This window comes from Mus caroli, unplaced genomic scaffold, assembly GCF_978045245.1.
Source record: "Mus caroli unplaced genomic scaffold, Mus_caroli_1 scaffold_12, whole genome shotgun sequence".
NCBI classification, from domain to species: Eukaryota; Metazoa; Chordata; class Mammalia; order Rodentia; family Muridae; genus Mus; species Mus caroli.
Genome location: NW_028227267.1, coordinates 62,346,430 through 62,369,659, shown reverse-complemented (window position 1 = coordinate 62,369,659; position 23,230 = coordinate 62,346,430). Strand labels below are relative to the sequence as shown.

Genomic DNA, 23,230 nt, shown 5'->3' with positions numbered 1-23,230 from the left:
CGGTGCTCTTGATACATGCTATTATTTACCAAATTCTCCATGACTAGAGAGTGATGCATTTAGCATACCACTAGATGATACTTCACACAGCTCCTCTGTGACCCGGGTTGTTCACAGGTGTGTAATATAGAGTAGGTCACAGCAAAATGAACTGAACTCGGGAGGTCAGAGTGCAGGGCTCTGCACCCATCAGAGGTTTAACCTAACTGTGTAGGTTTCAGAGAGTAAAGAAAAAGCCTCTTCCACGCACTGGGCATTTCCATCCTGTCTGCAGACATAACAACCCTGCCCAAACAAGTGACCAAAGCTCAAGGTTCCTGGAAATTTTCTTGTGTCTCTCATTATTTGTGTTTTGCTTTTATTGTATGTGTGTGGGTGTTTTGTCTGTATGTGTATCTCTGTACCATGCGCATGCTTAGTGTCCATAGAGGCAGAAGAGGGTGTTGTATCCTCTGGAACTAGAGTCCCAGATGGTTCTGAGCCATCATGTAGGTGCTGGGAGTGTAACCTGGGCCGTCTGGAACAGCACACAGTGCTTTCCCGCCCCCTGTATCTCTTAATTCACCAGTTTCCCTTTCTGTCAAGGCCCTTTCATTACTCGCTGACTTGATGAAGCATTCTTTTTTTTTTCTTTTGTATTCTTTTATTACTTTGGTTAAAATATATTTATATGTGTCAATGTACCTGACTATATACATCATTGAAATATGATGTTGTTATTTTCCTCATCTTTTACATCACAGGCTGTAGCTCAAGCCTCACACGCTTAGGCATCTAATAAAAGCTTCTGGCGTCCAGCTCCACTCTGATTCTTAAAACTGCAGGGCAACTGCTAAAGCGCCTTCGGAATCTCACTACAGAGAGGGCAGTGCTCTGACACTGGACTGAGGTGGTATTTGCATTGCTCTGAGTTCACTATGAATTGTTGGATGGCAGGTTGAAAACATGTGAATTCGATGTCGATCGTACCTTAATGTGGTGATTCAGAAAACACTGTTGGCAAAAGTGGGGCAGAACCATTACTAACACAAGAAAGTTGGTGAAGGCCACAGATGTATTTTTGTAGATGCACAGAGCTGCGTTTACCTGAGAGAGGACTAGTCTGTTTAAAAACAAAGTAAACCAACAACAATAACAATAACTCCATTATAGTCAGAAACAAACTACTGAAGTAGGAGATAGTTGTTCTCATGACTGGGATGGTGAATACTTGCAATGGGCTTGGCGGGCCCAGCTGATAACAGGCAAGGCGGGTCCATTTATTAGCGCTGCGGAACAAAGACCACAGATTGGCTGGCTTAGCAACAGAGTTTTCCAGAAGGGTGGAAGTCCAGCTTTCACCAAAGATGATGTCCTGGCTTGCTTTTCTTTTGCTGTGATAAACACGGTGGCAAGAAGCAACTTGGGGAGGAAAGAGTATGATTGACTTACAGGTTACAGTTCATCTAGGGAAGCCAGGGCAAGAACTCAGAGCAGGGAGAACCTGGAGGCAGGACCTGGAACAGAAACAGTGACAGAATGGTGCTTACTGGTTTGTTATTCTTGGCTTTCTCAGCTACCTTTGTTATACAACCCAGGGATGGCTCAGCCTAGATGCCGGATTCTCCCACATCAATCAAGAATCAAGAAAATGCCCCACAAACATGGCAAACCGTCGGTCTGGGGGAGGCAGTTCCTCAACTCTCTTCCCAGATGTGTCTAGATGTGTGCCAATTTGTCTAAATAAATAAATAAATAAATAAATAACTATGACAGGACAATCTTCTCCATGTCAACATTAAGCACACAAGCATATCCCTGTAAGTAATACTCATTTAATTTCTTGTACCCAAGATCTCCATGTTAATATCACAGTATAAAATACAGTCTGACTTTTAAAAGTCCCCTTGTCTTTAAAAATTTCAACACGTAAAAGTTCAAGATCTCTTTAAAAATAGGAAGTCTCCATTATGAGCTCCTTTGAAGTTTAAAACAAACTATATATATTCTTATTCCAAGAGAGAAGAATTGGAGGACAGTTACAATCAGATCAAAGACGAGCCAAACCCCAGCAGTGTAACTACTCAGTGTCTGGCATCTGGGATTCACTCATGATCTTCTGGGCTCCAAGGGCTTAAAGACTCCCCCTCCCCAGTGCGGTGAGCTGCAGCACACACAGTTTGTCTCAAAGGCTCAGGCTGGCTCCACTCCATACCTGTCTCCATCCTAGGTAGCTGTACCATTGTCCTGATACTTCTGATCTGTTGTGGTCTCCACTCCAACTGACGCTAGTCTCCCTGCTTGACCCTGCCACACAATGCTAAGGCCCAGCTGCTTTCCACGGCCCCTTTAATCCAGCAGCTCTCGTGTCATCAACACTAATACCGTTGGAGAGGCTCTTACATATTACCAAGTTTGGCTGCCAGTTTGAGACACAGTCTTGCCTTCCTGCTGGCCCCAACCACAGCCTCTGTGTGCTGATCCTGATGAAATACCTCACAGAAGATCTAATCACAGTGTCTTAGTAATCACATCTGATTCTTCAGTCCCCAGCCATAGATAGGGTCTTCATCTAAAATATCACACTAGATTTGTTGACAGTTGGTTGCTTCCAATGACTCTCTCCTTGGCTTGAGGATAGCATCATCTCTCTATGCCCAAGAATGTTCTGTGTTCTGTGTGAGCCTGTGTCTAAGTCACCTCTTTTCATTAGAATACCAATCATGTTAAATTAGGACCGGCCCCAAAGGTTTCATTAGCTTCATTATCACTTTAACGATTCCATCTCCAAATATAGCCCCATTGTGAAGTACTGGAAAGTAGAACTTCCATGTAGGGATTTTGAAGGAGAGATATTTCAGTCCCTAACACAGGAAATGTTTTTAGAAATTAGAGATTAAGATAAAATAGGGACTATCTGTGCAAATAAGTACCAAGGGAAAAAAATTGTGCCTTTTGAAGAATGTGAGCTAAAAATGGCTCGATGTGGACAAACTTGACCTTGGCTTATATAGACCCATCCTTTCTGACAACAGTTTGTCTACAAATATAAATGCAGGCCTCTGTCCCTGCCATGGGACACATGATGAAGTCATCAGATAGTTGGTGATGGTGCTGTTCCTTATGTCTTCCAGAGACTTCCTGCTTGGTGCGTACCAGTCAGAATTCCCAGAGGGACCCACTGAGCAACTCATGAAAGGGAAGATCACATTTTCGCAGGTGAGGGGATGCTGTGTGGACCCCTGAGGAAGGTCCTCTGCATCATTAATTTCTGTCCTATCCTTCAACACCCCGTGGGCATGTCTTCCTGACTCCTGCAACCTCACTCCCATCCCCCATAACTCACAAAGTAGCAAGACACTGAAAGATGTGTTTAGAACTGGGTTGTTGTCTGTCTGGGCCAACCTGAGGGACTTTTCAAGCCTTGAGGAACTGTGACAAGAAATCGTGACAACTAGAGTGGCTATTTCAGGACAGGACCACTCAATTAACTCAATAACTATAGAATAGGGGGCTTTGGAGTCTGGGACTGAGGTTTGGATTTATAGGCCTTACTTACAGATCAAGACCACAACAAGTTACTTAACATCCATTGTGCTACCAATAAGATGGGGTGATGACACCACCCATGTCTGAGTGGTTGTGAAGCCTGGGAATGCTTAGTGTTGTGCGTTTCACTCAGTCAGTGCCAGTAAACATTGTTCCTGGTACGAAATTCTCAGTTGTTTTTTTTTTTTTTTAATAAGGTAGTTATGGTATTCACAGCTGCAAATTCACAATTAGTGTGTCCATAAAGAATCCGTCTTTTTTTAAAATCTACTTGTTGAAAAGTTGTATTATTATTATATTATTATTATAATTATTATATTACTATAGACACTTATTACTCCATCAGAGAACGTGGGGACCACCTTCGTGAAAAAAAAGATCATAAAAGACAGAGGATCAGGGTGTCTGCCGAAGATAGTGTCTCCTATATGTGACATGAAATCTCAATATGGCTGCCTAAAGAAGACTATCACAATGATAGCATCAGTTGATATGACAACACTGATGGAGGAAATCTCACAGGAGCCCACCCCTAGGTAAAGAGCTATAGACAATTCTGACTGCTGAGAGAGCAAGAGTCAGTTCCCTAGGGAGGAGTCACCTAACTGATTATCCAATCCCTGGTGGTCATCCCTAAACATAGGTACATACATTCATACATATATACATACATGTGCACATGCATGCTCACACACATGCATACATATGCATACATACATGCATGCACATGCATACATGCACATAAACAAACTAAATTAGAGGGAATAGAGGAAACACAGGAAGAGTTGGAGGAGTAACAGGGAGGGATGGAAATGCTATAAGTCCAGTATTCTTGTATGACATTTTCAAAAAAAAGTTGAATTAAAAAAATATACACAAAGCATTATGAAAATCCCATGATGAAATCCATTACCTTTTGTGCTAATTTTCAAATTAATAATAATAAAATAAAATTTAAAAAGAGAAAGAAAAGGCTTACCCATTTGTGGTATTGCTGAGAACGTCACAGTTACTTTACCATACATGCACACACACACACACACACACACACACACACACACACACCAGTGAAGGACAGTTGTGCCAATGCCATAGGGAACAACTATTTCTGAATTCTTTAACAGATAAAAATGTCTTCGGCAGCACTATTCAGGATAGGGAGGGGATACCACAGGGGATGCCACATGGGGATGCCACAGGGATGGTTTTGAAGTGAATTTCCAATAAGCAGCATCATGACCTGCATCTGATTCAGACATCCTGCGCAAGTTCTGTTAATCTAGAAATTTGTTGGGTTAGAAGAAGTCTGAGAAATCCAATTATAGCAGAATAAAAGTGTCTAAAACTTGAATTGTCTTTTTAAAAAAATTATATTTGGAAGCTGTCCTCATTTGCTTTCTAGTACTGTGATAAGCACATGACCAAAAGCAACTTGGGAGGAAAAGGATTTATTTGGCTTACAGGTCACAGTTCATCACTGAGGAAAAGTCAGAGTGGAAACTCAAAATCCTGGAGTTCGAAACTGAAGCAGAGACTATGAAGGAGTGCTGCTTCCTGGCTTGCTCTTATGTGCAGCTACCTTTCCTGTAGCATCCAGGATCACCTGCCCAGAGGTGGCATTGCCTGCAGTGGGCAGGACTCTCTCACGTCAATCATTAATCCAAAAACTGTCCCACAGATTTGCATACAGGCCAACCTGATGCAGGGATTTACTTCCTGAGGTTCTTCTTCCCAGATGATCGATAAAATACTGCCCAGGGCAGAAGTGAACTTTGTCCCTTAACTCCATTTATTTGCAGTATGAAAACAGAAGGGTGCACACAGCTGTAGATCTGGGCAAGATTTCCAAACTGAACAGTTTTTAGCACCAGGTTGAAAACCATAGCGAGTGAGATGGGGTCTCCTCTATGTGACTGTGGACGTGACCGTTTCACACGCAGATGCTTAATTTTCATCATTCTTAACTGTGTGAGCATTGGTACAAGGGGAGCTTTGCTGTTTGCTGTCTTCTGCTCAGCCTTGTGTATGTGTTGTCCACAGATGCTACTGCAGGCAATTAGCAATAATTTATCCTTGTGGCTACTGGGGACCCACTGTATGGATATACCCCATATAGCTATCCTGTTTAAACGGATGCACTTCTGGGTAGCTGCTTTTAGTCTGAGATGCTCATGAATAGTTTTGAAACGGAGCATGTGTGCTACAATCCATCTGCAGTGAGCTTGCTAGAACCATGCCATAGCTTAGGCTGCTATTGTAGATATGCTACAGAAATCTGGGTGACTCAAATATCAGATATTCACTTCTTGCTCTTCCAGAAACTGGAGAACACAAGGCATCTAGGGAGGGTGCTCTTCCTGGATTCCAGTCAGCTCTCCTCTTGCTGTAGCCTCATAGTAGAAAAAGCAAACTCCCAAAGCTCCTGTGTCTTTTTATAAAGGTACTAGCTCCAGGTGTGGGGACTCCACTTTCTATGACTCAGTCATCTCTGAAAACCTCCACCTCCAGATAATATACACTGAGAACTGGGGCTTCAGCATATACATTTTAGCAGGATACAGCTGTTTGGTCCACTGTAAGCTGCCATAGTAAAACACAGACTGAGTATATTAAACAATAACTGAGAAGTTATAGATTAGAGTCCCAGACAGATTGGTTTCTTCTGGGGTTTCATATTGCAGACAGCCAGTTTCTCACTGGCTCAATATATGACTTTCCTTCTTCTATTTATATGTATTAGCTTTAGGTTGCTTGAATAAAATGCCTAAGGCAATTAAGTTATAAAGGGAAAATATTTATATAGCTCACAGATAAGAGTCCTGTCCAAGATTGGACAGTTTCATAGTTCTGGGCATCTTGTATAGGTAGTACAATTTACCTTATGGACCAGATAGAAGAGGAGAGAGGCTGGGAAGCTAACATCCCACAACCCCCTACAAGCATGTACTCCCAATGGCCTAAGTACCTTCCACCCCCTGTGTCTCCCAAAGTCTTCATCCCCCAACAATAGTGCAGTCCTTTGGATTAAACTTGGAGGACAGTATACCTATTTAATGATAGCATGGAGCCATGTCCTGATTTCATCCTCTAAGGATGCCCATCTTATTGAATTGAATCCCAATGACCTAATTTAACCTAACTCTCATCTTTAAAACCCTTGTCCACCAAAGTCATTCTGAGGTGCAGAAGATGAAGACTTCAATGTTCTAGGTTTGAAAGGACATTTTTTCATTCAGCTATAGTAGTAGCCATTTGTGTAGTTTCTCTTTGAAGGTTGGATGTTATCTTAATGCCTGTGGCTGCTTCTCCAAGGCATATGTTAAGATCCTCTCCCATAGCCTTAGGCTGTAGAGCCTTCAGGTAGTAACTAAATCAGGAGAGTACAGCCCTTCAGAATGAGGTTAGAGTCCTTGGAGAAGGGACCATAGAGAATTAGTTAGGCTCTTCTCCTTTGAGAAAAATGACTGATACTATCTATGACACCGACAGCTGTAATATCCAAAATGAATTAAAGACCCCCTCAGTACCTTCCCCCTTCGAAAAAGACTTTCCAAACTGTACTAGCAGGCCAAGTGCAGAGCCAGATAAGGAAGCTGGCTGACTAAACAAATGTAAAAACATAGTTTTAGCAGTCAAAATGATTAAGCCTGCACCTACTAAAACAATATTAGTTGTTTTCAGAGAAATAGCCATAACAAGATTAGCAATTCTCCTGCCCCCCGCCCCGCCCCCCCCCCCCCCGCTTCCCACACTGAATTCTGACAAAGACCATAAACCACCCTGACCTTGTTGCAAGAATTCCCCTGACATTAATAACTGTGACATTAATATCTGATCCATAAGTTCAAAATGTATTATTACTTTGCTGACCAAATCATAATAGCCCACCATGGGGGCAAGCAAAGTGAGGGACTAGGCCAAAGGGTTACTTAGTCACTATACAAACCAACCAATGCCTGAAAGGGTTACTTGCTACACCAATGAGAACCCTGCTACCCAAATCTGCCCCTTACAAAGGTATAAAAAGTGTGTTCTTTCTTTGTTCTGGTTCTCTCCTCTGGCCTGCATGCTGAGAGGAGAGTCCTGATATGTTAGATCAATAAAAAATCCTCATGTGGTTTGCAGCGATGGCAGCGGTCTCTGTGGTCTTTGTGAGTAAGGGTCTTCTGATGAACTCCAACATTTGGTGTGTTGTCCAGGAAGGCCCTCCTCAGGAGGACACAGACACCATATATCAGAGGTAAAGTGTGATCCCTGTCTGTCTGTGTGTCTGTTTCTGTCTGTCGGTCTGTTTTGTTCACTTGTGTGTCCTCCACTAGACCACCTTCTGATTGTGTTTTGCTTTTTGTTTTGCTTTTTGTTTATCTGGTTTCAGGTCTGGTTTTGGTCCCAAGGGGAAGACTGGTTATCTTGGTTTTAGGTTGGTCTTAGGTTTGGGGGGCCTTCTCATGAAGAGGGGCTCATTTGGGGTGGTCTCAGCAACGTGGGCCACAATACTAGAGAATGCTCCGGTGTCAAGCTGGGAAGTTGGATCTGAAGGATGCCCTGTTATTGGTCTTGTTTGTGTTTGTCATTTTCTGTGGTACTGTGATTCTATGGTGGTTGCCTGGAGAATGGTTTCTGTGTGTCTTGTGTATCTCTCTGTGTTTAGATTTGGCTCTGGAGTTGCGTTAAGGACGCCCTGTTTTGGTCTTGGTTGGTTGGTTACTTTCTCTATCTGTGGAATTACTGTGACACTTTATCTGGACAGCTTCCGTGTGTGTCTTGTGTGTCTCTTTGTGTTCGGACTTGGACTAATGACCCGGGGCAAAGCCTAAGAATCCTGTCAGTCCCTGATGCTGACCTCTTCCTTTCAGATCTCCAGCTGTCCTGCCTCCCACTCTCCAACTCCAGAGAGCACCTAGCAGGGCACAGCAGCCCCATCCATAGACCTGGAGCCTAGGGAGGTGTGAGCTCAGGAAACCCAGAGCAGGCAAGGGGTGGTCCCTGAGAAATCAGTGCCCCCAGTTGTTGTGACTGCTGAAGGGGAGATGGAAGAGGCTGTGGGAGTGGCCTACCAGGAGTGCCCTATGGTGTTCTGAGCCCTTGGCTGCTTCTCATACTTGCCTAATGATGTTTCCCTTTCCCCTGCATCCACTCCAGGCTTTGGCAGTAAGCCAGAGTGCCTCTTATTAAATGTACCAGGGAAAGGGGGGGGGGGAGAATGTAATATCCAAAATGAATTCAAGACCCCCCAGTACCTTCGAAAAAGACTTTCCAAACTGTACTAGCAGGCCAAGTGCAGAGCCAGATAAGGAAGCTGGCTGACTAAACAAATGTAAAAACATAGTTTTAGCAGTCAAAATGATTAAGCCTGCAGCTACTAAAACAATATTAGTTGTTCTCAGAAAAATAGCCATAACAAGATTAGCAATTTTTCTGCCCCTCACCCCACACTGACCTTGTTGGAAGAATTCCCCTGACATTAATAGCTGTGATGTTTCTAGCTGATCCATAAGTTCAAAATGTACTATTACTTTGCTGACCAAATCATAATAGCCCACCATGGGGGCAAGCAAAGTGAGGGACTAGGCCAAAGGGTTACTTAGTCACTATACAAACCAACCAATGCCTGAAAGGGTTACTTGCTACACCAATGAGAACCCTGCTACCCAAATCTGCCCCTTACAAAGGTATAAAAAGTGTGTACTTTCTTTGTTCTGGGTCTCTCCTCTGGCCTGCATGCTAAGAGGGGGATCCCCAACATGTTGGATCAATAAAATAATCCTCATGCATTCATTCTTTTTAATAGCTGAGTAGTACTCCATTGTGTAAATGTACCATAATTTCTGTATCCATTCCTCTGTTGAGGGACATCTGGGTTCTTTCCAGCTTCTGGCTATTATAAATAGGGCTGCTATGAACATAGTGGAGCATGTGTCCTTTTTACCGGTTGGGACATCTTCTGGATATATGCCCAGGAGAGGTATTGCTGGATCCTCCGGTAGTACTATGTCCAATTTTCTGAGGAACCGCCAGACTGATTTCCAGAGTGGTTGTACAAGCTTGCAATCCCACCAACAATGGAGGAGTGTTCCTCTTTCTCCACATCCTCGCCATCATCTGCTGTCACCTGAATTTTTGATCTTAGCCATTCTGACTGGTGTGAGGTGGAATCTCAGGGTTGTTTTGATTTGCATTTCCCTGATGATTAAGGATGTTGAACATTTTTTCAGGTGTTTCTCTGCCATTCGGTATTCCTCAGGTGAGAATTCTTTGTTCAGTTCTGAGCCCCATTTTTTAATGGATGGACCTGGAGGGCATCATCTTGAGTGAAGTAACACAATCACAAAAGAACTCACACAATATGTATTCATTGATAAGTGGATATTAGCCCAAAACTTAGGATACCCAAGATATAAGATACAATTTGATAAACGCATGAAACTCAAGAAGAATGAAGACCAAAGTGTGGACACTGTGCACCTTCTTAGAATTGGGAACAAAACACCCAGGGAAGGAGTTACAGAGACAAAGTTCGTAGCTGTGATGAAAGGATGGACCATTTAGAGACTGCTGTATCCAGGGATCCGTCCCATAATCAGCTTCTAAACGCTGACACCATTGCATACACTAGCAAGATTGCTGAAAGGACCCAAATATAGCTGTCTCTTGTGAGACGATGCCGGGGCCTAGCAAACACAGGAGTGGATGTTCACAGTCAGCTATTGGATGTATCACAGGGCTCCCAATGGAGAAGCTAGAGAAAGTACCCAAGGAGCTAAAGGGATCTGCAACCCTATTGTTGGAACAACATGATGTACTAACCAGAACCCTGGAGCTCTTGTCTCTAGCTGCATATGTATCGAAAGATGGCCTAGTCGGCCATCAATGGAAAGAGAGGCCCATTGGACTTGCAAACTTTATATGCCCCAATATAGGGGAATGCCAGGGCCAAAAGAATGGGAATGGGTGGGTAGGGAAGTGGGGGGCGCTATGGGGGACTTTTGGGATAGTATTGGAAATGTAATTGAGGAAAATATGTAATAAAAATATTAAAAAAAAATAATCCTCATGCAGTTTGCAGCGATGGCAGCGGTCTCTGTGTTCTTTGTGAGTAAGGGTCTTTTGATGAACTCCAACACAGCAACTCTGTCTGCATCTTGACTTTGGTCTTCACAGACTTCGGAATTGTGGGAAAGGAATTTATCCCACTTCTGGGCTCCCCGGCTTCTGTTACTTTAGTGTAGCCCAGTTACGTCCATCCATTTCTTTCAAGGAGCATGTTTCCAGGGTTGGAGCACACACATCTGAACTTAATGGTGCTGCCAAACCTTCCCCAAGGTTGCAACCACTGACTCCGCCTTCCACCCTCATCTTTCTGCTTTACAGTGGGTACCACTCATGGATGAAAGCTACAGGAAGTCCTCCAAAGCCTGTGGAGCCAGTCTACCTGAGAATTTCTCCATAAGTCAAATATTCAGCCAAGCTATGGCAGCAAGAAGCATCAACCGCCCCATGCTTCAGGCAGCCATTGCTCTCAAAAAGAAAGGTAAGAGTCCTATACTGCCCATCCCATGGCTCAACTGTACCAGAGCCCCTGAGAAGCTGAGGTCAGAGCACTATTTTGTTTCAAGGTCACAGATCTGAAATACTCTTAAAGCAAGCACCAGAGCATGTTTGAGACATGAGACAACTCTGTATTGTTAGGATACCTGGAGAAATGACATAATTGCATATAATAAAGCAATTACCAGTAACTGCTTTATGAACAAAATCCTGCCCTTTGGTTGGTACTAATTAGTATCAATATTCAAATGAGCAAAATTTTTGCTTTTAAGCTGCTCTGATTTTCCCAGTGTTTGAGTGTCAGAGTGTCAGTCTTTGGGTGTCAGAATGGTACTAGGAGGTGGTGTGAGTTGAGATGATGTCATGTGGTCTAAGACACAAGGTCAAAACCATCCATTAGCAGGTATTTTATTTTAGTGCCCGCTTCTTCTTCTTCATAGGCATCAATGACAACATCCACATTAGACTTACATCATGATGTTCAAGGCATCTGACTCAATCCATCTGTGCTGCTATAACAAAAGACCCAAGGCTAGGGAGTTTACAAAGGACAGATATGCTTCTTATAGTTCTAGGGCTGAGAAGCACAAGAGCAAGAGACCCGTATCTGAGAGGGCTTCCATGCTGTATCTCACCATGTTGGGAATGGAAAGGGAAGAATAGAGTGTGAATGATGGGGAGACAAGATATCCCACCTTGCAGGCCCAGTTATTTTAGAAAAAGCACAGACTTCCTTCCTGAAGACAGAGCTCCCCATGCCCTGCTCATTTTGTTAGTCATTTGCCCACTAACCCTATCATAGTAGAAATTAAATTTCCAACACAAAGTTTTGGGAGACACATGCAAGCCATAGCTCATCCCATGTCCATACTTCTTCTCTCACCATCGGCTTGTCTGTGTCTTGTTTCCAACATCTCCTGCTTCTTGCCATGGTTGACTGGGTGGACAGAGCCAGGAGATGATGCTGTTTCTATTTGGGTTTCTCCAGTTTTGAAATGGGAGTGAGGTTCCTGATGATCAAGCCAAGTGGTTTTTGTAGAGGGCATGAAGCCCTCATGCTCACAGACTAGAAATGTTAAACATGCAAGGTTGTCTCTTCAAAGGAAGATGCATACCTGTTTTCTGCTGGAGATGCTGGGAATGAATGTAGTTAACAGCCTGGTGACCCATAGTATCTGGAGAACCAGCCCACATTTGAATTCCCCAGACTATTATGTCTATTTCAGTCATTCTCCCTAGACCCTTACCCTGAGCATTGTTCTGAGTCCATAGAACCTATCTTTATGGAAGAGGCTTCCATATATACTTTGTGAAGAGTTTCAATGTACATGTGTCTTATGCTTTGTTTTACACATGGGATTGAATTAATTATCATCAGGAAACATTTTCCAAAATTGTGCTGTGCTTAAAATATGCCTAAAATAAACTGCCTGGTGTCAGACGCTAAAATCAACATGTGCTACTTAGTTGCTTTAGACTGGATTTACTTCTTGCCTTCCCACCACGGAGTTTCCATTAGTATAGACTATAGAGAAGCATTGGACTTCACTGTGGGTTCTGAGTAGTGTGTGCCACGGTCATCTGTCAATATGGGAGAGATAGGTGCTCCCTACCAGCCACAGAAGTGGAGAGAACCACGTAAACTGAGGAAACTTAGACACCCTTGTAAGATGAGGCAGTCGTGTCAAAATGCTGATGTTCACATGGTTAAGAAGGAGAGACTAGTCTTCAGAAAGCTCCATGCTCAGGACAGTGCCGGGAGATGCTCTGGGTAAGGTGATTCTTTCTCAGCTCCTCTAATGAAAGCTGTGTATGTAGAAATTGGAATCATTTAGCAGGAGCCACAGTAGGAACCCATTCTCAGAAGCCCCTTGGAGGTACCCAGAGAATTGTGGGGCAGAGCTCTCTCTATAGCTGATACAATCTCTAATAACTTCCTTCTCAGGATTCACAACATGCATTGTCACCAACAACTGGCTGGACGACGGAGACAAGAGAGACAGCCTGGGCCAGATGATGTGTGAGCTGAGCCAACACTTTGACTTCCTGATAGAGTCCTGTCAGGTTGGGATGATCAAGCCTGAGCCTCAGATCTACAATTTTTTACTGGATACCCTGAAGGCAAAACCCAATGAGGTTAGTAGGTACTCCCTTTCATGGGGAAAGGGTGTCCCAGAGATTTTCCAACAAGGGAACCATTGAGTTTACAGACTGGGGTACCCTTGGGGTCTGGCAGCACAGTCTTAGGCCATTTCTTTTGTGTCAGGAGGAAGGTTTTTGACATGTAGCTTAGTCCAGATGTTCCACTGATGTAGCCCTTCTGTGACTGTAGGTTAAAACATATGCTGTTAGAGCAGCTGCCCGAGTTTACTTGCGAAGAAACAGAGACCCTGGGAGACTTTGCCAAGAACATGAAGCTAGTGAGAGTCACCCCACAAAAGGGTGATCAGGAGTGGATCTCCTTCTGCCAGGCCTCCCCATCCAATCCCTGTCCAAGTGTCACATCCCACTTGAATTCTGTCTCTGTCAGTTAAATGTCCCGGGAGTCACTATGCTGAAACACTGTATTACGCTCTCCTACTCTAATCTTAAAGGGTAAAGGAAAGGTCCCTCTCCTTCATGTGCTAGCCCTTCCTGCTGCCACCAGATGCCAGACCTAGACCCCCCACTCCATCCCTGAGGGTCCATGTTCTTCATTTACTCACCATAGAGCTGCCCCCGGTCCTGTTCTCCTTCTGAGGATCTTTTCACACAAGATGCTTTCTCTAGCTGATGTCCATTCCATATTGTTTGGGTCCAGGTTGTTCTCCTAGATGACTTTGGAAGTAATCTGAAGCCAGCCCGTGACATGGGGATGGTTACCATCCTGGTCCACAACACAGCCTCGGCTCTGAAAGAACTGGAGAAGGTCACAGGGACACAGGTAACTTTAGGTCTGGGCAGAGTCTTGGTCCTTGCCACCCATGATTCAGGAAGTCCACACCCCCGACCAACATCTATCCATTTCCTTCTGTGCAAGCAGTAAGTGGGAGTTTAAACCAATGTTTGGCAAGCTAGGAAACTAAGACAAGAGAAAGGCACTTAGGGCTGGGAGATGGCTCAGTTGGCAAGTGTCTCTCATGGAAACATGAGGTCTGAATGTGATCTCAAGCACTTGCATGGAATCTGGGCACAGTGGTACATGCATGTAATCTTAGCACTGGAGATACAGAGACCAGATCTTTAGAGCTCTGACCAGAGTCTAGCCAGTTAATACACTCATATTTGGAGATGTTGGCATCTAGAAATTTATCATGTGTGTTTCAGGGGAAGACACAATTCAGTTTATTATATAACAGCTTACATATTTAATAAATAAATAGATTTGTTTAACACAATAAATCAAATACATTTAATTAATAAGTAAAAAATGTAGAATAAACAACACCAGACCTGAAGTATTGCCCAAGCTTAGCTTGTTCTCTCTAAGCCTAGAAGTCTTACAAGCAGAGGGGAAACTAAGGCCAAGTTGAATCAAACCATCCATCCTCTCTGTTGCTAAGTTTATCCATTCCTCCCAGTAAGCTAGATACGTGTTGTATATCCTTCCTTGCTTACCATCAGTTATGTATAACGTATAGCCCAGAGAGTGATTCACAATGACCATACTTTGGGCTTTGAATGAGTGAGTTTATTAAGAATGTAGCAAGCCAAAGTAAAAGAATAAATACCAAGAGATAGATAGATGATAGGTAGATAGATAGATAGATAGATAGATAGATAGATAGATAGATATCAAAACATCACCAAGTTGGGTGCTCAAAACATCTGACAGAAATCATTTGGGAAAGTCCATTTAAGGGAGCCAATAGGAGTTTCTGATAGAGTCCCAATCAGAGCAGAGTGTCTCCTGTGGTGAGGCTTCCAAGAGAAAGAACAAATGCCAGAAAGGTGACATCATCAAGTCAGAGTCTTATAAACATCCAGCAGAAACCGACTGGGGAGGATGAGGGCTGGAGTTCTCAGTTGAGCTTTCTCTCAAGGGCTGAGCTTCCCACAGTAGCAGGTATTGTCACATCATGTCATAAACAAACAATAGCAATCCTGTGATGGAAATGGTTCACCTCTGTCTTAGTTAGGGTTTTCATTACTGTGAAGAGACACCATGACCAAGGCAACTCTTATAAAGGACAATGTTTAATTGGGGCTGTCTTATAAGTTCAGAGGTTCAGTCCTTTATCATCAAGGTGGGAGCATGGCAGAGTCCAGGCAGGCATGGTGCTGGAGGAGTTGAGAGTTCTACATCTTCATGGAAAGGAAGCCAGAAGCAGACTGTTTTCAGGAAGCTAGGAGGAAGGGTCTCAAAGACAACCTCCACAGAGATACACTTCTTCCAACAAGGCCACACCTCCTAATAGTGCCACTCCCTGGGCCAAACATTCAAACCACCACCGCTCCTCACTGTTTAAGGAAATGATGCTTTTACTCCTGGGTTGTCTCTGCTTTTTCTCTTCCCCTCCCTGTCACAGAATTAGAGACACAGCCCAACTCCAGATAAGGGGCCTTGGAGAATACTTTGAGACAAACATGCTTGTGAGGGGTTAGGGCAACCTCACTTCCAGACCCAGCTTCTTGGTCCGCTCAAACAGTATCTGACAAATTCCCAGTGTTCTGTACATACAGGAAGCCACAGGGGAGAATAACTACTGTGCCCTTGTCTCCAGTACTTCAAAGTTGTGGCAAAATACATTTAGCAGAAAGTTTACCATCTTAGTCATTTTAAAGTGAGCAGTTCTGTGGTGTTAGGTACATTCAGAACACTGTGCAATCAACTCTATCCACCTCCAGACTCTTCCGTTAAAAAGAAAAAAAAAAAAAGAAAAGCTTGTACTTGTTAAGTAATGACTCACGCTAAACTCTACTTTCTGTCTCTAAGACTCTGACTTCTGAGTCCCTCGTATGAGTGGAATCACATACTGTTTATTTTACTTAGTACAATGTCTGTAGGGTTCACTCATAGTGTGGCATGACCTGGGTGAGACTCCCTTTCTGATCTGAGAAGCATCTCCTGTCTTTGAAAGTGAAATAAATTCTAGTTTATGCCCCCATTTTAGAGGTTAGATAACAGAGTCATGAAGGACAGCTTTCTCAGGACTAGCTGGCAGGTGAAGCCAGGAAGGGTGGTAACCTGCACAGTCGAAGCTCAGGCATTAGGAGACTTCCTACCTGCGCATGTGCTCAGTAGCCCATCCTATGACATTGATGCTTTGGGAGCTTATACCAGTGAGGTAAAGAAGGGGGCATTCTGGAACTTTCCTCCTCACTGAGATGTTTCCCAAAGACAGATCAGGGGAAGCCTCTGGGTCCCCAGAGGACAAGGACAAGGACCAAGACACAGACTGTTAAAGGCTGGGCGCTCTGAAATTCACATACTGAAATGGCAGTGCCTAGTATCTCCGAATATGGCTGGATTTGAATACAGGGCCTTGGAAGAGGTCATTAAGGAAACAGGAGACCAGCAAGGGGAACTGGAACCTAATGTGACTAGTCTCCATGTAAGAAATAGAGACTAAGCCACAGGCACGCAGAGGGACACAGGGAGGAAGGACACAGGGGGGCATGGCCATCTATAAACATAGATCTCAGAAGAAACTGGCCCCGCCTACACCTTCATCTCAGACTTCTGTCCTCCCAAACGAAGAAATAGCTGCCTGTTGTTGAAAACAGCCACCCAGTCTGTGGAACTCTATGGTGAGAATTTGAACAGTCTAAGGCAGGCACAGAGTCAGGCTGCAGCTCACTGAGAAGCACAGAGTAGGGCTGCAGCTGACAAAAGGGAGATCCCTTCCTACAGAGGCATCACAGAAAGGCAGCAGTTATACCTGGCCTGAGCCTGGTGGCCATCTGAGGACTTCTGTGGAGGATGGTCTGAAACCACAGAGATGTACAAATCTTGTGGTTTTTTTCTGGCTCATATGATGTTCATTTGGCAGCCCTGGGGCCTTTGTGGAACACTGCCAGTCATTCGGAGACTTGGGATGACAGAGGACCTACTGTCACCAGCTGAGGGCTTTCAAAATCTCATAGGATGCCCAGTGAAAAGATGGAGATGAGGGACTGTAGAGAGTCATATGTGGATTCTGTTGGCTTAACCAGGGTGCTATGCACTCCTGTCTGCATTCCATCGGCCAGAACTCAGTCGCAGTCCAGTGACTGAGATAGTGCTATGCACTCCTGTCTGCATTCCATCGGCCAGAACTCAGTCGCAGTCCAGTGACTGAGATAGCTGATGGAGTCCAGCCATGTCCAATCTGGACCGGGTTGATTCATGAGGACCATCAAGATTTACTCAGGAGGAGTGGCAGAGGTGATGTCTGGGGTCTCACGCTGTCCTTCACTGTGACCATCATACTTTCAGTTTCCTGAGGCCCCACTGCCAGTCCCGTGCAATCCAAATGACGTCAGCCATGGATATGTGACAGTAAAGGTAAGTCAGCCAACTTCCCTCTGACCACAAGACATGGATGATATGTGAAATAACAGGGACCACTGAGTTGTCAGTCCACAAATGTACAGACAGGAAAACAAAAGAGAACAAAGCATGGTAAATGGGAGGAGCCCTTGGTGGAGCATACACTTTTGATTGGCCAGGACTCGGTCATGTGACTACATCGACTCTTACCAGAGGAAGGCATGTCTAGAAATGCCAGCATGTTTCAGGGAGAAGGGATAATGCAGACATTAGAAGCCCTAATGGTCATCTTGCCAATAAAGCCACTCAAACAGACTGTGTAAACAATCATATCTAAGAAGCAAACTGCTGAGGAGCGGAGACAGCTCAGCTGGTCAGGCACTCACTGTGCAAGCGTGAGGGCCTGAGTTCCATGTGAAAACTAAAGCTAGGCATGGTCGTGTGTGTTTGTAATCATAATCATTGGGAGGCAGAAACAAATAGTCCCCCAGGGCTCGCTCACCAGCAAGAATGGCCTACTTTGTGTGTTCCAGGCCAGTGAGAGGTTCTATCAATAATAAGATAGATAGATAGACAGACAGACAGACAGACAGACAGATAGATAGATAGATAGATAGATAGATAGATTGGACTGCTCTTAGGGAATGTGTCTTAGTTAATTTTTTTATTACTATGATAAAATATGACCAGGACAACTTATAGAAGAAAGAGTTTAACTGGGCTTATGCTTTCAGAGGATTAGAGTTTATGATAGTTGAGCAAAGGCAGGGCAGCAAGAGTTGGAGCAGCAGCTGAGAGCTCACGTCTTGATCCCCAAGCATGAGGTGGAGAGAGCACATTGGGAACAGCACAAACCCACCCAAGAAGGCCACACCTCCTAATCCTTCCCAAGCAGTTCCACCTGCTGGAGACCAATTAATTAAACACATGGGTACATGGGAATTATTCTCATTCAGACTACCACAGATTGATACCCAAGGTTGACCTCTGTCTGTCACTCATGCATTCACATGCACCCTTGCATACGTCACCAACCATCACACACACACACACACACACATTTCATAAAGTAGACTTATAATTCTACATGTCACCATTTGTTTTCTAGAAAATCGGCTTCCACTTGAAAATTTTGAGACATTGCCAGTACTAAGTCACTTTAGAGAGGAGGGACGCTAAATTATTTTGATTCTGTTTGCTCCCAACTGCATAATCTTTTCACATCATAGTGAAAACCACCTGGTGTGTTACCCACATTGGCCACTGACAGCTCCAGCCATTTAGCCTTTGGGTCTTTGAGCTGAGGTGGCTGGGTCTGTCTATCCCCTGCAATGGCTGTGGAATGTTACCTGTCTAAGAAAGCCCCATTTTTCATGCAATGGCACCAAGATTACTGTCATACCCCTCTCTTCCACAGCCAGGGATCCGCCTGCATTTTGTGGAGATGGGCTCTGGCCCTGCCATATGCCTTTGCCATGGCTTTCCTGAGAGCTGGTTTTCTTGGAGGTACCAGGTAAGGGAAACTGGAGAAGATGCTTCCCAATCAGGGTGAGAAAGAGGTGGATTGTGGATGAATCATCTCCAGGCTACAACCACATGGCCTCAACAGTGCTGGCTGTAGGAAGTTTCTTGGAGCTGTATTGACTCTCAAGACATCTGCATTAGAAGGTGCATTCTGCATTCTTCAGGGCATTCTGCACCTCCTGGTGAGAAATCTTCAAAATGAACACAGTAATAGCCAGCAGCTTGTCAGACTAGATGTTCTGCTCAGTGTGCTCTGATGCAGCATACAACAACCCCACGACTGTCCGCGGCAGTCTTAGGAGATGGGCTCCACCTAGCTCCATGGGAATGAACCTAACAAGTGCCATGTGGCACTTAGGTGGAGCCATTTACAAGTCAGAGGGAAGAAGGGATAGAAGCAAGGAGCACCAGCTAGGGACTGGCAAGTCCACACGGCCATGCCCTTGAACTGTTTTGTTTTCCAGATCCCTGCTCTGGCCCAGGCAGGCTTTCGTGTTCTGGCTATAGACATGAAAGGCTATGGAGACTCATCTTCTCCTCCTGGTGAGTTGGCTGCCTTATAGATTATACATGTCCTGTATGGTCATGTTTCTCTCTGGTCAACATCCCTAGCTCCACCCCAACTCCCCGCCCCAGCTTCCGGCCTCCTTGAGCTTGCCCTGTCCAGGTTGAACACATCTGATGAAATCCTGATCCTCTCCTGCAGTGTCCCATATGGTTGGTCTTAGATTGCTCCTGCTCCGTACACATTGAGTGACCCAGGAGGCACACAGGCTTGTGCTGGAAGGAGCCCTCTGCTGGTCATAATGTGGGATATAGCATCTTTTTCTAGAAAGGTTTTCCTATGCCTAGCGGAAAAGACTGAATTTATTTCCTCAGCTTTCCCTCCCCTCTGCCCATTCTCTCCATGAAGGCAGCCACTCTTGATGCCTCATGCCAGTGGGCTCCCACAATAGCTAACCTTTCATGACTGGCTAATCTCGTCTAGTATGCTGTCTCTGTGTTTATCCCTGATGAATTGTAGCGGTTCCTCACTTTCCAGATGAATGAGTTCAGTGTTCAAACCATCATCTGCCTATATATTCCTCCTCCAAAGACCACTGGGTTCCCCCATCTTTAATGCTTTGATTAGCACTGCTCTAAACATGGGTGTGCACAATTGTGAGCACACACACACACCACCTGTGCATCTCTGCCTTCCATTCTTTAGAGCTGATGGATTCTGCAACCACTGTAGTCAGATCTAAGCCCTGCAACTATAGAACCCAAGAATAAACATTAAATAGCTTCTCAATCCTGAGGCTGTTTGTAAGTTTATGAGCATTTTTCTGATAGAAAGAGTTCTTCCTTTGTATCAGGTGCAGGAGAGCCTTTAGTTCAAAGGTCTTCGGAGCTCAGGTGTGGAGGCAGGGACATGACGCAGCCAAGTGTGAACACAGCTCCTCATGGGCAGTGATGCTGTTGACAGCTGGGCTCTCTAATCAGCTTCCCAGTCCCCTTAACCACAGTGATCACAGCTGGCATGTCTGGCTCCTATGTTTAAAGCCTGCTGACCTAGACTGGGGCTTTGGCCACTCACAGGACCATCCTCCACATCCCTTGGCATGCCATGCTGGAGGGGATGGTGGGTTCTTCTCTACGTGGGACAGTGTCTGCTCAGTGTCACCTGCCCCCCAAAAGACACAAAACTCAACTACAGACGGGAGGGAAGCTTTCGTCCTCAGAGCCCAGGGAAGTCAGATTGCTAGTTTTAGGGATGAGAACACTTGCTTTATATTTACTTCAGGACAGCCTGCTTGGAATTGCCTGGGTATAATGTAGTGATGTAACAACATTCTGAATAGAGCCAGTGAAAAAGAGAATGATTTTATTATTGATTTTATTATTTATTTATTGAATGATCTTATTTTTCTTTTATTTTCACCATTTTTGACACTTCTTTTTCTTTATGGTCACTGGAATAGTTCTTATTAAAAGCCTTTTTTTAAAAAAAACTTTTTTATTAAAAAAAGTCACTTACCCCCAGCCCCCAATTTAATCTAAAGTTACAATGCAGTCCTTATCAAAATTCCAATGGCTTTTTTTGCCCCATGAGACGAGGATTTGCTATTTATTTTGTTGGCTGGCTTCAAATTCACTCCATTGCTCTGCCTCCCAAGTGTTCAATGGCATATTTTTTAGATTAGAGAATTTTTACAATTCATGCAGTACCACACATATCCACAAAGAAATTGAGTGCATTTTGAGAAAACCCACAAGTCTGCAGGGATTTGAAATTAAATACTGTGATTTTAAACATTATTCCAAATCCATAGTAGTTAAGTGGTATGATACCAGTATAAAGACCAAACCCGACAAGCAGAGCAGACTAGAAAGCTTAGAAATAAAACACACACACATACATATATAGACACATACACACATACATGTACACACACATACATGTACACACACACACCCTTTTAACTAGCCTTCAACAAGGGTGCTGGGAACACTCTGCAAAGAGGAGTTAGGTCTTCAATAAGGGACAGATAAAAAAAGCTCAAACAGAATCAAATTACCTAATTTATCTTATGTCATATTCAAAACCCAACTCAAAATAGACTTTAAAAAAAGTAAACAGGCCGGACAGTGGTGTTGCACGCCTTTAACCCCAGCACTTGGGAGGCAGAGGCAAGCGGACCTCTGAGTTTGAGGCCAGCCTGGTCTACAGAGTGAGTTCCAGTACAGCCAGGGCTACACAGAGAAACCCTGTCTCGAAAAACCAAACCAAACCAAAAAGTAAACAGAATCAATATATTGGGAGTTTTTTGTTTTGTTTTGTTTTTGATAAACAAGACTTCTTATTTATAAAATTAAAATCACATTTCCTCTCTGTTTTTTTCGCTTCTCTCTCTCTCTGTCTGTCTGTCTGTCTGTCTGCCTGTCTGTGTGTGTGTGTGTGTGTGTGTGTGTGATGTAGACCACAATTGTCTTGAACTCACAGAGATCTGCCTGTCTCTGCATCCTGGATGCTGAGGATTAAAGACATGTACCAGCACGCCTGGCATGCATGCATGCATGCATGCATCTATCTATCTATCTATCTATCTATCTATCTATCTATTCACCCACTCATTTCTAATTACAGAAATAGAAGAATATGCCATGGAATCACTGTGTAAGGTAAGAAACCTCTTCAGTAACACGTACAGCATCGTTCCCATCCCGAGTTTCTCCCTGACATGAGCTAGGGGCACAGGTGTCCATCTAAACCCCGGGAAAGCACAGTGCGTAGCTTGTGTGCTGACTCTCACTGAACATGGAGGTGACGGGTCTAAATGGCAGCCAGCACATATAAAGTATGGTGCACCTCCCAAGCCTGAGGTTGCTGCCCACAGCTGACAAGTAGTAGGTCCAGATTTGAAACCTTCTCTGCTCCACTCTCTCCACCCCATCCTGAGCGTCCTCAACCACCAGCTTTGTGTGTAAATTGTGGCTTCCCTGCCACAGATAAGCTTCCGGGCAGGACTGTTCTCTTGCCTCAGTTTCCCAGTGGTGACTCTTTCTCGGGCCTCTCACAAATCCCCAGGAATCCACTCCCATGCCACATCCCACTGCTGTCAACTCACCTGGCTTCACACTTATTTCTACTGGAATCTTCCCAGGATGGGTGCTGTCTTAGTCAGGGTTTCTATTCCTGCACAAACATCATGACCAAGAAGCAGTTGGGGAGGAAAGGGTCTATTCAGCTTACACTTCCATACTGCTGTTCATCACTGAAGGAAGTCAGGACTGGAACTCAAGCAGGTCAGAAAGCAGGAGCTGATACAGAAGCCATGGAGGGATGTTCTTTACTGGCTTGCTTCCCCTGGCTTGCTCAGCCTGCTCTCTTATAGAACCAAGACTACCAGCCCTGAGATGGTCCCACCCACAAGGGGCCTTTCCCTGCCCCCCCCCTTCCTTGATCACTAATTGAGAAAATGCCTTACAGCTGAATCTCATGGAGACATTTCCCCAACTGAAGCTCCTTTCTCTGTGATAACTCCAGCTGTGTCAAGTTGACACAAAACTAGCCAGTACAGGTGTGCTGGGCTGCTCCAAAGAACACTCCTGCATGGAGTCCTGAGGTCAGAATAAATGAGATGAAGAGAAAAATCCATATCCTTCTCTCTTTGAGGTATCAATGGTACACCTATT

At 44.4% G+C, this 23,230-nt stretch overlaps 1 protein-coding gene across 1 annotated transcript in view; it reads left to right on the top strand.

Annotated features, from left to right (window-relative positions):
- Nucleotides 1-23,230, top strand: part of Ephx2 (epoxide hydrolase 2) — a 43,057-nt gene that overhangs the window by 5,317 nt on the left and 14,510 nt on the right. The window contains exons 2-9 of the mRNA XM_021181663.3: nucleotides 3,114-3,198; nucleotides 10,900-11,059; nucleotides 13,022-13,212; nucleotides 13,877-13,999; nucleotides 17,474-17,542; nucleotides 18,945-19,040; nucleotides 19,516-19,594; nucleotides 22,182-22,216. Of these exons, the coding sequence (XP_021037322.1) occupies nucleotides 3,114-3,198; nucleotides 10,900-11,059; nucleotides 13,022-13,212; nucleotides 13,877-13,999; nucleotides 17,474-17,542; nucleotides 18,945-19,040; nucleotides 19,516-19,594; nucleotides 22,182-22,216 (838 nt within the window). The remainder of the gene's footprint in view (nucleotides 1-3,113; nucleotides 3,199-10,899; nucleotides 11,060-13,021; nucleotides 13,213-13,876; nucleotides 14,000-17,473; nucleotides 17,543-18,944; nucleotides 19,041-19,515; nucleotides 19,595-22,181; nucleotides 22,217-23,230) is intronic.